The sequence below is a fragment of the Cryptomeria japonica genome, chromosome 4, assembly GCF_030272615.1.
Source record: "Cryptomeria japonica chromosome 4, Sugi_1.0, whole genome shotgun sequence".
NCBI classification, from domain to species: Eukaryota; Viridiplantae; Streptophyta; class Pinopsida; order Cupressales; family Cupressaceae; genus Cryptomeria; species Cryptomeria japonica.
In genome coordinates, this window is record NC_081408.1 from 700,599,933 (window position 1) to 700,613,071 (window position 13,139).

The 13,139-nt window shown below is 35.5% G+C and overlaps 1 protein-coding gene across 3 annotated transcripts; it reads right to left on the reverse strand.

Moving 5' to 3' along the window:
* Positions 1-2,828: 2,828 nt before the first annotated feature.
* On the reverse strand, positions 2,829-10,924 carry LOC131050819 (uncharacterized). 3 transcript variants are annotated; one of them, XM_059220081.1, is made up of 13 exons: positions 10,610-10,924; positions 8,082-10,469; positions 7,907-7,972; positions 7,699-7,817; positions 7,290-7,616; positions 6,508-6,618; positions 5,429-6,169; positions 4,971-5,334; positions 4,778-4,846; positions 4,599-4,655; positions 4,322-4,498; positions 3,789-4,111; positions 2,829-3,647 (listed from the first exon to the last, which is right to left on the reverse strand). In XM_059220081.1, the coding sequence occupies exons 1-13, from the start codon at positions 10,866-10,868 to the stop codon at positions 2,922-2,924; spliced, it is 5,727 nt and encodes a 1,908-aa protein (XP_059076064.1). In that variant the 5' UTR covers positions 10,869-10,924; the 3' UTR covers positions 2,829-2,921. The 3 variants fall into 3 exon arrangements, with proteins under 3 accessions (XP_059076064.1, XP_057841089.2, XP_057841088.2); XM_057985106.2 differs by having other exon boundaries at positions 7,281-7,616; positions 10,610-10,923; XM_057985105.2 differs by having other exon boundaries at positions 4,322-4,492; positions 7,281-7,616; positions 10,610-10,922.
* Between the last annotated feature and the right edge of the window lie 2,215 nt (positions 10,925-13,139).

Below are 13,139 nucleotides of genomic sequence, written 5' to 3' on the forward strand. Positions count from 1 at the left end.
AAGTTACCATTACATATTCTCACTTTACCTTTATATGCCCACCTATTTTTAACAATCAACACCACAACAAAATTTATATACAACTTAAATAAATTCGGCAATAGATAATTTAAATTGAGGAAACATAGACCTGTGTGAATATTGGTTTGAATGAAAAGTCCCGGAGCATGAAACATAGGAAATTGAGCACATAATAAAATTTGCACATGGAAACGTGAATGTTCGTAAACCCTAAACATGAAATTTGCACATGGAAACATGTAGCCAATAAGCATTTCTGGTCAATGTGAATGTTCCCCGTGGCTTGTAAATGGGAAGATGGCGAGTGGAAATGATGACGTTATATCCTTATAATCCGCTATTGACGGTACTGTCGATTTAACCCGTTGTTGACAGTACTGTCTAGGTGCAGGCAATAGCATGCAGTGGAGAAAAAGAGGCGAAATCCAACGATGAAAACTGTTTGGATTGTCTTGCATGGCTCTACAATGCTCTTAACCATTGATTTTTACAAGTTAGCCTATACATTTCATAGTAGGAGACGCCTTCGACATAAATATCACTAGGTCCACCATTTGAATTTATTTTGTCTTTTAACCAATGCAATTTGTATTATACATTTTATAAATTATTATATCATTGAAGGGTACTGAATAGTTTCTCCTTGTTATTAATAGCATTATTATAAAAATTTTGATTGAAGTTGTTGGATTTGAGATAGGATTGACCAAAAGCTAGAAGATGATCATAGTTAAGAAGAAAGAGATACCAAAAGTGAATCAAGGTGGTGTGACAAAAATCTATAGAGTACATTAGGAGGGATGTAGCTAAAGAAACCTCTATAAGAGAGATAAAAGGATAATCAATTGACATAGAACTCACTAATATTGAAGAACTAAAATGGTTTGTTTCCCTAATTAAATTTAAAATAAAAAATATGAGAATCAATTTATGAATGACTTACAATCTTGCCTAAAAGATATTGTAGATGAAATGGACAAGGATAGGCCTATACTTAATTATATGAAAAATCCAAGGGTCATTTGTCAAAGAAGATCTTAATTGGCCATAACCTATGGTCACAATAAATAGTGGGTATGAGGAGTTAGCAAGCCAAATCTTTGAATGAAGTGTGCTCAACCTCTACAATGGCCATTGAAGTACTAAAGTAAGTTGGTGTGATGAGATATGATTAAGAGAAGAAATTAAAAAATCAATATCTAATAAAGATAATGAAAGAGATAAGACTTGATAATAAGAAATATTAGTAAGATAATTATTTTTTTCTTGGGAAACTTAGAATTACTGGGAGGAAACCAACCCAACACTAAGGAAATAGATAATGAAGCTCCTAATTAAGATAAACAAACCAACAAAGAAATAGTTATGAAAAGCATGAACCCCTAAAATGTTTTGATTAGAATTGTATAAGATAAATACATATATAAATGTATTCATATTAAAATAATAGAGGTAGAACATGGATGATACTAGAAAGAAAGTTAAACACTTTGAAATATTATGACGAGAATTCTTGGTGCTAAAGAAAAATATTAGGAAACTCAAATTTGGGGTTTGCAAATTTTTTCCAAATGTTAGAAATAACCACAAATGAATCTAGATAGATTTTAATTACATTCACAAAGACTTCATATATCTAGATAGAACTTTTCTCTTTACCAAAAAGAAAACAAGATGATAAGAGGGATATGTGACAAAAGAGAAAAGACCAAGAAAGTAGAAAACATATGTATTACAACATTGGAGTGACATTTTGTAAATAAATTAAGGTAGCAAAATAACTTCCTATACCAATGTTGAGAGGAGGGTTATGCAAAACTTTACAAAACTTCACAACTACAAAATCTTAACAAAAATAAACATACACAACATGCATATCACAACATGATGATTTAAATGGGGAGAATCCTTTTGAGAGAAAAAAACCCACTCCAAAAGATACTCAATATATTACAAAGAAATCAACTATAGATTACAATATACTTGGAGAGAAAGCTTCTCACTGGAGTATCAACAATGGAGATTTAAAGGCAGCTCAACAACTTCTACTCTCATAATACATCACAATACATGGTTGTAATACAAAGCCCTCATAAAATAAGGTTGCCTTCTAGGGAAAGAAAAACACACAAAATATCCATAGTTAGATATGTGACGTAATGATAAAGGTTGGTATTTACAATGCTAAATTGTACGTAAAATGTGGTTTTCGAGGGTGCTATCCCTAAAACCTTCTAGGGAAAGAAAACCACACAAAATATCCATAGTTAGATATGTGACGTAATGATAAAGGTTGGTATTTACAATGCTAAATTGTACATAAAATGTGGTTTTCAAGGGTGCTATCCCTAAAACCTTGTTGGGTTACATGGCCCCTAGACCCCCGACTAGATAGGACATCCATCCAAACCCAACAAAGGAGTACCTTTCTACAACCCTCCACATTCATTTATCAATAGTAACAATTTCTTATTGCAAGACTGAGACTAGTTTTCTAATAAATCTCCCACTTGTTGAAAACTTTGCAAGAACAATGAGAGGGATACCAACATCATGTTTTAATTACCACAGGTTAATGATTTAATATTTATTTCTGTTTATTTTCTTCCATTCTTTCATTTTTTAAAATTATTTTCTTAGTATATTTCTTTATTAAATTATATAACTTACATATGTTTACATTCATAATCCTATTACTTTAGACGTTGAGAAATGATGACTTACACCATAATAGGTCCTGTGAAACGATGACTTGCATCATTATTATTGACTATTTCATCATGATTAAAAATAACGTTCAAGAAAAATGAAAGGAAGAAACTAATTTATTTGAAATAAGCACAATCCAGGGCAGGAGGGCACTCCTAACTTCATTTATGTATATAACATCAGGTGAGGTTTCAAGCTTGTTCGAGGAATGGCCATTGAAGATGTCCAGGCTCACAGTAGAACCTAAATTTCTGGAAGGCTTGAATGCCACCCATTGAAACATTGTAGCGGCTCAATGTTTCTCTCAGCTTCCTCCATTCTTCTCGCTCCTCCTCTTCATCCTTCACCTTACTTTTGCCGTTATTTCCACCTTTATGTGAAGCTTTCTGATTCTCCTTAACCGTTGTGCCCTGTTGCAGAGAACTTTCTCCTTTGTTGTCTTCTTCATATGAATTTGAAACTTCCCCTAGCTGTTTTTCTCTTTCTCTTTCCTCTTCGAAAGCTTCTTTGATGATCGCTTTCAGCATATCCTTCACCTCGTCCTCTTGTAAAACATTTCTTATTGCTAACTTCAGTACACCTTCAGGATCCTCGAGTTCTTTGATGATTGTTTGCTTGATAAGATCCTCTATCTTTGTATTCTCTGGCAAGTTGCCACTTGTCTTATCCACTTCTTCAGTGCTTTTTCTGCAGTTAACACCCACTTCCTCATTGACGCTGTCAATGGTGTCTTCCTTCTTTTTTGCGGCGCTCACTCCCTGAAAATTGTCGCTCTTCTTGTCAGTTGGCCACCTCTCATCAATATAATGCTCAACAATCTCTCTCAACGAAGGCCCACTATTCTCATCAATAACTTCCCCTTTCTGAATATCATGTACCGTTATCCACTTTCTTAAAACCTCAAGATTTTGCCAATTCTGCATCAGTGCATAAAAAGAATATTTAGTTTTGTTTATCCGTACTAAAAATTTGTGTCTAAACAAATAAATAAACTACCAGTGTCTGTTCATGTGAACACCGTTGAGGTAAGATTAAGGAACATTGTGACGGTATCTTACTTGTACAAGAATTGTTATGAGATGCTTCCATTGCCAGCAGACGAAAACCCATGAAATCAGTTGAACCTGCCATCCTGCCAGTGGGATCACTTGGGGACTTTTAGACAAAATATTCCATGCTAGCCGATGGTATGTCATCAAACATTTCCACTCTCGTGGAAGTTTCCTGTTGCGTGTGGCTCGAGTATAATGAAAGCAAAACGCATTCTTTTCCCCTTCGCTATATTTAGGGATGAGCATTTCAGTAGTTATTGGGGACAGACCCATAAGCCTTCGCTTACTCTCACTGTCTTCTCGGCGTTTCTGAACACCTGAATTCTCACCTGAATGTAACACATGCCAAGACATTATTATATGACCATCTCAAATAAAATTCAATATATTTTCGTTGAAAGTGGTATGTTCCTACTTCTAATGCTGACCATTTTGCCTTCATGACAAAACGTTATAAGCAATAATCAAATTGGATTAGAAACTGCAAGAAAACATAATTGATATAATATAAAATATAGCCAGCTTATTAAATTTGGAACCTGCGCCTTGTTCAATGTCCCATTCCTCATCAATATCACTCTTTTGGAGTTTATCATAGTGGTACTGATTTCCAAACCAGTAAGTCCGGAATCTATGTACCGAGTCCCATTTAACACGAAATTTGCGCCACTTCAGGTTATTCTCGGTCTTTGTTTCTTCTACTCTAGGGCCTGTTGCTAACAACAAACATTTTGAATTGAAACTTATTGTTAATTGTATGATAATACATTGCACAAACATCACACAAAATCCCGTTTCTTTGAATGATATATTCACCTGGTCTCCCAGTTGTTTCTTCCCGTTCCATATTTTGAAATCCTTTTTGGGCTGTATCTGTTCATTGAAGCAACGTTTTCTAGTTAACGAACATATTAAATTGATTACTACAGTAAGGCATACAATCAGTTTCATATTTTCTGTTCAATTTAAAGGCACTGCAACTGAACAATTTTCACCTGAAATGTTTCTGGTTTTTTCTTGTTTAGCTCCAGTTTCTGCCTCAGATTTTGTTGTTTCTACCCCAGCTACAACAACATTAAAGTGTTAGAAGCATATATCATTTGTTAAAAGTGATGCATGCATAACCATATGAAAATTTCAAATATAAAACATGCTTAATCCCACTTGTATAGAGTCAGAAGCATTCACCTAGTTTAGTTTTCGATGGAATTGAAGTTCCCATTTGAAACTTTGGCAGTTTCATATACCCATATGTAAGGGGTCTTTCATTTTGTGCTTCTGAATCTGTAGTCCCTTTTCTACTATCTGACATACCTAACTGGCCCTGTAAAAAAAGCTGGGACTCTGAGCTACTAGGGTCGGGTAGGTCTAGTGGCAGCTGAATTATCTTCCTTAAATATTTGTCTGCTAAGTCCTGATTGGACTTATTATTAGGTTTGCTAGTCTTGTCCCCAAACTTTCTTATTATTGCCCTTTCGATCATACTTTTATCCATGCCCAAAATAACGTTGATCTCGCAAGCAGCCAAAACTAGATTCACTGCTGATAATATCTGCCATTTGCAAGGACTTCAGAAATTATAAAACCAGAGATTAATATTTGAGAACGATAATAATTACGAATAGACATGTTTGACAAAATTATACCTGCAAAATCACATTTTCCTGGCAACGATCGAGATCGTCGATGAAGACTACTATCCTAAGATTATCCTTGTATGCAGGGGGCATCTTAGGAATGAGCGTTCCTGGAACATAGTTCTCATCCCAACTAAATGTAATGCAGCACCATATAAATGCAAAGAACTCCCACAACCAGGAGGGTCTGTATTTGAGTTCATCTTTCAAAAAATTGATATCAAAAATAACCTTTTGATGATAGCCAAGCTTTTGGGTATGGTCTGGAAGACATATAAAATCCACTATTTGGGCACTGATCGGTTTCACAGAAGAAACCACTGACTTCACCACAGCCCAAACAAGTACAATTGCAGATACTGGTAGACTTCCGTATTTAAAATCTTTTATCCCTTTACTTTGCGCTCTATCAAGTAGCAACCACACAATTGTATTGAACCAGAAGGCTACAAATACTGCAAGAAAGCATGGGAAGATGACTCCAAAGCAGATGCTGTTTCTACGGGTTCTCCAGTTATATACCCATCTAGTCCTCAGCTTGTGCGCCACCGTCATTGTTGCTTCCAATTCTTTTGTGATTTCGACTGCTAGACCTGCCCATGCCTCGGATTCATTTCTGTATTGCCAGGCATTATAACGTACAGTCAAAATGGAAGGTGTAGTCCCCTGCATCGAGTCCTCCTCCCATGGCATGCCACCGAATCTTTGCTTTCTAGATCCACTTTCTTCCTCATTTTCCTTATATTCAAACTGAATATCACCAGACACAGAGCATATACTTATGTAAAGATTTGCATAGAAATTAAGATGGAGTTGATCAGAAATTTAAATGTTCATAAGGAAATATGTTAGAATATCCACGTAAAGTAGGTTAAACTTTCTACTAGTTACTGATCGGTCCTACAGTTGGACATACTTAAATATCTCGTGTAAAGTTCCATATCAAACTTCTAACTGTAGTTGAAAAAATTATTTGCAACAAAATAATATAAAATTGTAGGAACGCACAGGAAACCAGGAAAGGGGAAAACAAACCATAGAAATTTTAACGTTCCACGAACTGATACAATTAATGTAAGTCTGCTTACCATATCACGCCGATCCATGACGGCCAGGGACTTAAAAATTTGATGATGCTTAGGTTCATAATTTCTCAAAAACTCACATAGGGTGTGACTATTTTTCTGGGGATCTCTCACCTGCAGCAACCCATACAATATGATAAATTTTAATTTAGGTGTTTAACTTGAAAGATATCATATTTTTATAATCTATAATATAAATTATATTTTATATTTAATATTAAATAATTATGAATTTTTTAAAATTATTTTAATATTATATAAATAATATTTTATAGTATCAAATACATATATTAAATATAAAATGAATATTCAATTAGAAAATTAAAGAATTATTATATATTAGAAATCACGGAGTATTGTAAAAATCTATTATATTAAATTTTTTATATAAATGAAATAATGAATTAATGTATAATTAATTCATTGATAAGAGAAAAGATATAAATATATAGATATATAATTGTTATCAAATAGAATATTAAATGTGCTATTATGATAGATTAAACGCAAAGAGGGAGAATTATTGTTTAGTGAAAAAATCTATTCATGAATCCATCCGGAATGAAAGTAAAGAAATTTTTATAGTAATAGATAATATTCAAGTCTAAATTTAAAATAAAGAAAGACACGAAAAAAAATCATAATGCAAATTTAAAAATTCACAAATAGATTTAAAAGAAATTTAAACTAAATTTATGTCTAAATTTAAAATACAAAATGATTAAAGCAACTGTAAATAAGGGTATTTAATTTGTGAACGGAAGGCCTGCGTCTACCTTGTCTACCTTTAGTGTGAAGTTTTTAGCGTAACCAAATACTCGTTTAACATACATTCCAATCTTCTGAATAATCACGGTCATCCCACTTTTTTGATCACGGTCATCCCACTTTTTTGCATCCGACCGTCGCAATACTGGTCTTGGTCTAGATTCTCTCTCTATACTTTCTATACTTTCCATTGTCTGTAACTTCACTAAAGCATGTACTATTTCCCCACGCCTGGCTTCCCCTTTTGCAGACAATTTGGGTTCGCTTGCTCCAGGAAAATCTTCCTTTTGAAATGAATTTGAGAATGCTAACTGAGCCGTTGTATTTAAAAGAATGCACTCTGTCTGGAAGAACAATGATTCGGATCACACAGAAAATCTAGTAGTGTTCAGTAAATGTGCTAAAATATTTAGCAAGGATAATTACCTGAATCATGAGGCTAGACTTTCCCGTTCCCCATTCTCCCGAGATTCCCACAGTAATTGGGGATTTCACAAAAGGATTCAGAAATAATGCAGCGAGACCATTGGCATATGCAATTCGTCCTGCTCAATGTTATAACAGAAAATGTTAAGAAATTTCGTCTGTGAATTTGTACTTGTTTTATATTAGTGAACTAGGTAATTCCACCTACCAAGATCATCCCACAGAGTTGGTTTGTCGGTTCCTTGTTCAACAATATGGTCAATTTGCTTGAGAACTGCAAAATAAAAAAATCCAACACAAAATTGACAGCCGGCCACTTTATTTGTTTGATGAGGAAAAGAAACAAAACCAAAAAAGAAAAAAGTATAGGCAAAGATAGGTACCATCTCCAACATTTTTCTTTTCTTCTGGTTGGAGTTTTCCTCTCCAATCCTTACTGCAAATGTCAGCAATGTTTGCACCCCTGGTGAGGAGCTCCCGTGTCATATCTATATTGCCTAATGTTGCCGCCACTCTAAGCAAATTCTCCTTCCCAGGTGTTCTCAGTATTTCACTTTTTTCTTTCAAAAGATATTTCTTAAGCTCAGAGTTGGAGCTTATACTTTGCTCTGCAGAACCAATTCCAACAGCAGAAGCAAACAAAAGCAAGGATTTCTGTTTATTGGATTCACATTCGTTCAACAGCAACTTAGCTATTGCCATGGCATCTTCACCCTTTTCTGCTTGAGTTGCAAAATGAAGAGCTGTTTTGCCGTCACAGTCACGTTCTTGTAACGGATTGGCTCCCTTGTCCAAAAGCTTTTTAACAATTTTCTTGTGGCCTCCACTTGCTGCTTTATGTAGTGCTGTTTGACCCAGCGCATCTGGTGCCCTAACATATTCTTTGCGCTTTTGTTCTGAAATCACTCTCTTTGAAAGAAATTTTTCCACCATTTTTAGGTTGCCTCTCGCAGCAGCAACGTGCAAAGGCGTTGTTTGGCTGTCATCTTTGAGAAAAACTTGATTTGTACCCTGTTCTGTGAAAATGAATATGTCCAAAACCTCGTTATCGTCATGAGCTCCGGCAGCTGCATAATATATTGCACTCTGTCCATCACGGTCCTCAGTATCTATATTTGGGATTTTCTCTAAAAGCCATTTACAAAGCTGTTTGTGTCCAAGGAAAGCTGCGACGTGAAGCACGTTTCTTCCATATTTGTCACGCACTCTTGCTCCCTCCACGTTTGTCTTTCCTTTTTTTTCATCGAGCACCATACAAATAATATCGCATGCCACCTCGTCGTTTGAACATTCAGCAGCGCAATGGAATGTTGTCTTTCCTTCCTCGTCAGGGGCAAGTGGATCGCCTCCTTCTTTCAGCAGCTCTTGAACAAAATTCTTATTGCCCATTCGCGAAAACTCACGCAGATACGATGAAAGGTGTAGCATCTTAAAGTAAGATTGTGGTTGACTGGACAGTGACAGCAGCCACGACACCATTCTCACATTGGTTGCTTGACACTCAACAGCAAAATGCAGAGGTGTCTTTCCATGGTTGTCCTCCACATCCACCAAGCAAGTGCTCCCTTCAACACTGTCCTCTCCTCTCTCGGAAATCAGAACATGAACAACCTCTTCATTGTGCTGGCGTAGAACTGCATGGTGTAGTGGAGTTCGACCGTACGCATCCTTGCTTTCCACGCTCGCTTTGTGCCGGAGGAGTAGTCTGCACATTCTGGAGTGTCCACAAAAAGCAGCTCTGTGTAGAGGACTCCTCTTTTTACGGTCAACTGCATTTTCAAGGCTTGAATCTCTAAGCAGCATTCCTGCAATTTTAAGCCCCTTGGATTCATCATCCAGCTTTGCTGCATGGTGCAATGCTGTTTTTTCTCTTTTATCATCTGTTTCAGAGGGTTTTACGCTACTATCTATGAGCCTCTCTACCAGATTTACATCGCCTTTCTTTGCCGCCTGAACAAGAAAGATGTTTAAAACATCATAGTGACCACCAGAGCTGTAAGTTCCGTACCCTCGGTCACGTAAAATCTTATTAAACCGCTTGCAATCGCCCGCTGCTTCGCTTGCCGCTGGTTCTACATACTTCCACAGACTTTCGTCGCCAAAAAAGGTTCTTTCTAAGAGCTGCTGGGCGTAGATAGTTAGGGATGCGACAACAGCGCGATCATCCATCCTCTCTCTCTGCAGTACCCATTCATTATGATACTTGCTGCACTGTGATAGGATTACAACAGCCATGGCGTCTGCCGTAGCGTACCAAACTGTATCCGCAACGCCCTCCCAAGTTGACTCCATGTTTGTGTCGAAACGATAGTGTTCAAACCTCTTCAAATCCTCTGTCAAACGTAGTTCCTCCCAACACTGATCGGCAAGGTCATTAAACTCCATCAAGAATAATACTCTTTTAAGATTTTCATTTATAATCTTGCCTCGCTCAGACTCTTGAATGTTATTTGTCAAGGATTTTGCAGACTCCAGAATGCTGCTCATCAAGACTCTCATAGAAGAACACGAAAATTCTGCTCTCGGCACTCTGCTCTTTGCGCGCGCACCGTGCAATTTCCTGGCCACTGCGCTTATTTGTTTGCTCGCCTCTTCTGTTTCTTCATCTACGCTTATGGCAACCCCGCTCGTGCGACCCTCTTCTTTGTGACTCTCAATCAACCAATGAAGGACCTCGTAATTCCAGTCTTCACAACACAAGAACAAAGCAGCACTCCTTCCTTCTTTGCTCAATTTAGGAACCTCGGAATATAGGTTCTCATTCCTGTCATCTTTTGCGAATAATGAACAAACGTCAGCCTACTATTTACAATGCAACACTAACACAATGAAGTTCCAGAATTTCAGTAAACATGATTTGCCATCTACGTGTATTATAAAAGTTAATCGAGCCAAGACATGTTATACGGACCTGTGCTGGATATCTCCGAAGTTGGTGACTCGCCCACTTCAACGACTAGCATGTATCCAAGACAGCTTCTGAAACCCACTTGGACATGGAAGTCATAACCAGCGCCTCCGATCCAGCCATCTAAAAGACGGGCTCTGTCCCATTCTCCTAACAGATCATTATGCTTTATCCATTCTAGATAAGCCTCCGCTTCTTTCACGGTTGCCAAACGGTAATCTGGGCCTGTTCGGCAGCTCCTATCCATCCTTTTCAAGGCCATAGTAATCCTTATGCTTGGCTATGAGAAACACATCATTATATATAATGCACCAGAAACACAAAATGTTTTTCAATCACCTAGGTACCAGTCTAATCATGTAATTTATTAAATTTTGAATAGAGTGATTGTTTAGAATTACTGTGGGTGGACGAAACCGTGTTATCAAAAACAGGAAAAGGTGAAAGCAGTCCCAAAAGGACAACGCGCTGAGATACATATAGAACCCATAGATTCATTGGGCAAGCTAATATTCTTTTATTATTATCCAAACCTTTGTTATGGAGTGATGGTTTTTGCATAGTTAAATTTACACATACTTTCAAAATTTATTCAATTTTTTTAAATGGATTGATATATTGATTTTGATTGTTTTTGGATTAGATTGTGTGTGGGTTTTTGTATCAATGTTCTGGATTCATTATCAAGATGATATAATAAGTATAATTTTTTTTTGGTTTTGTAATAAATCTAAGAGAAATTCTCATATCTTATTGTTAACTAACTTATTATGGAAGACGCATTATCATGTTTCCTATATTTTTCTTGGATTAAGGTATGGAGATTTTTAAAAAATCATATCTAAAATCTATTGTTTGACCCCAATGCTTTAATATTTTTTATTTTTTTATAAAAAGAATCAAATAGTTACCTTAATATTATTAATTTGGAGTATTTTCTCGTGAAAGTGTAGAAGATTCCGTGTGGGGAAGTTTGTAACTTCCTAGTTGACATTTGCAAAATAATATTGTTGTAGATTTGTGAGACATGTTGTTTTGCTTAATCTATGGAAAAGTAGATGTTTTTAATCTTTACTAAGACTAATGTTCATTAGGAAGACGAAATGTTAAATTTTTACTTTGATATCATTTTCCAAAATGTTTCTTTGTGTTTTCAACTTTGGGGACACTAAAAGAAAAGATGAAGATCAAAAATAACTTAGAGAAGATTGCATTCCTACTGTTGTAGCCTTGCATGAGTAGTAGAGTTGGTTTGGTCCATGGGTTTTCTCTGCATTGGTTTCAAGTTCAACTTCGAGGCTCAAGCTTACCTAATGCCCATGGTTAGAACGCCTTATGTTCAAAATAGTTACAATGTATGTTAAAATTTAGAATCTAAGACAACAACATTGTATGGTAGTTCTTGACAATTTTCTAATCCATTATGGACTATTTTGTAATGACTTTGTAACTGTTGTTTATTTGGTAGCTTGCTAGCTGCCACTCTAGTTGTTTATGAGCCATTTTGTAATGACTTTGTAGTTGTTTACTTGGTAGCTTGTTAGCTACTTTCTATTTCTAAATTTTTATTGTATTACTTGATTAAAACGGAAAACACTATGACATATATGCTATAAATAATAAATTGGCAAAAAAACAAAATATTTTTTTTTTCACTTTTTCCATAGTTTCCCAATATCATCTAACCCCTTGACAAATTTTTCAAGGTATGGATATCCTTGAAAATCCAACCTAATGTGAACAAAAAATGTCATTTAATGACCAAAATCAAATCCAAAGCAACATAGAATTTATGTACTAGTCAAAACGTACCCAAACCAACCATTCAATCCATTATTCTACCTAACAACCAACCCATCTAACTCCTTGACAACTTTTTCAGGGTCATACTTATCCTTGAAAATCCAACCAGATGTGAATAGAAAATGTCATTTAATGAAAATAATCAAATCCAAAGTGATATAAAATTTATATACCAGTCAAAATGTACCAAACCAACCATTAAATCCATTATTCCACATGACAAGTATGTTCTTATGGTAAACTATTCAATTGTTAAAGAAATTAAAAATAAAAAATAAAAAAAATAAAAATATATAAAAAATTAAAAATTAAATGTTGAAATAAAGATTTATAAAATAAAAAATTAATAAATCTCGAAAGTAAAATAAATGATATACGAAAAGAAGAATGATATAAAGTATTTGATTTTTAATAAAACCTTCTTGTCGTGCAGGGGTGTGATTTATAGCGGGTACATTGGTTTGAATAGAAAAAATAAATGATCCACTCAGAATAAATGGTCTATGAAATCCGTGCAAAATGGGGACGCGTTACCAGCTCATTTTTAACTGGAAGTGAAGAAAAATCAAATCTCGATTTAATATGATACGAAAGGTCTTGTCCTCCATTAAATGTAGTACAATAACAGACGTGTTTGAATTGGAGTTTGGCAGAGGAAAATTCAAAAGCAAGACCCTGCAATTTTATGTAGTACCATAGCAGACATGTTTGAATTGGATTTTGGCAGAGG

Excerpts from the sequence above, each read along its gene's own strand:
- LOC131050819 (XM_057985106.2), bottom strand. The coding sequence starts at position 10,868 with ATGGCCTTGAAAAGGATGGATAGGAGCTGCCGAACAGGCCCAGATTAC. Across the intron at positions 7,973-8,081 it reads AAAGAAAAATGTTGGAGATG|TTCTCAAGCAAATTGACCAT; the intron begins GTACCTATCTTT and ends TTTATTTTGCAG. Across the intron at positions 4,499-4,598 it reads AGAAACAACTGGGAGACCAG|CAACAGGCCCTAGAGTAGAA; the intron begins GTGAATATATCA and ends GTTTGTTGTTAG.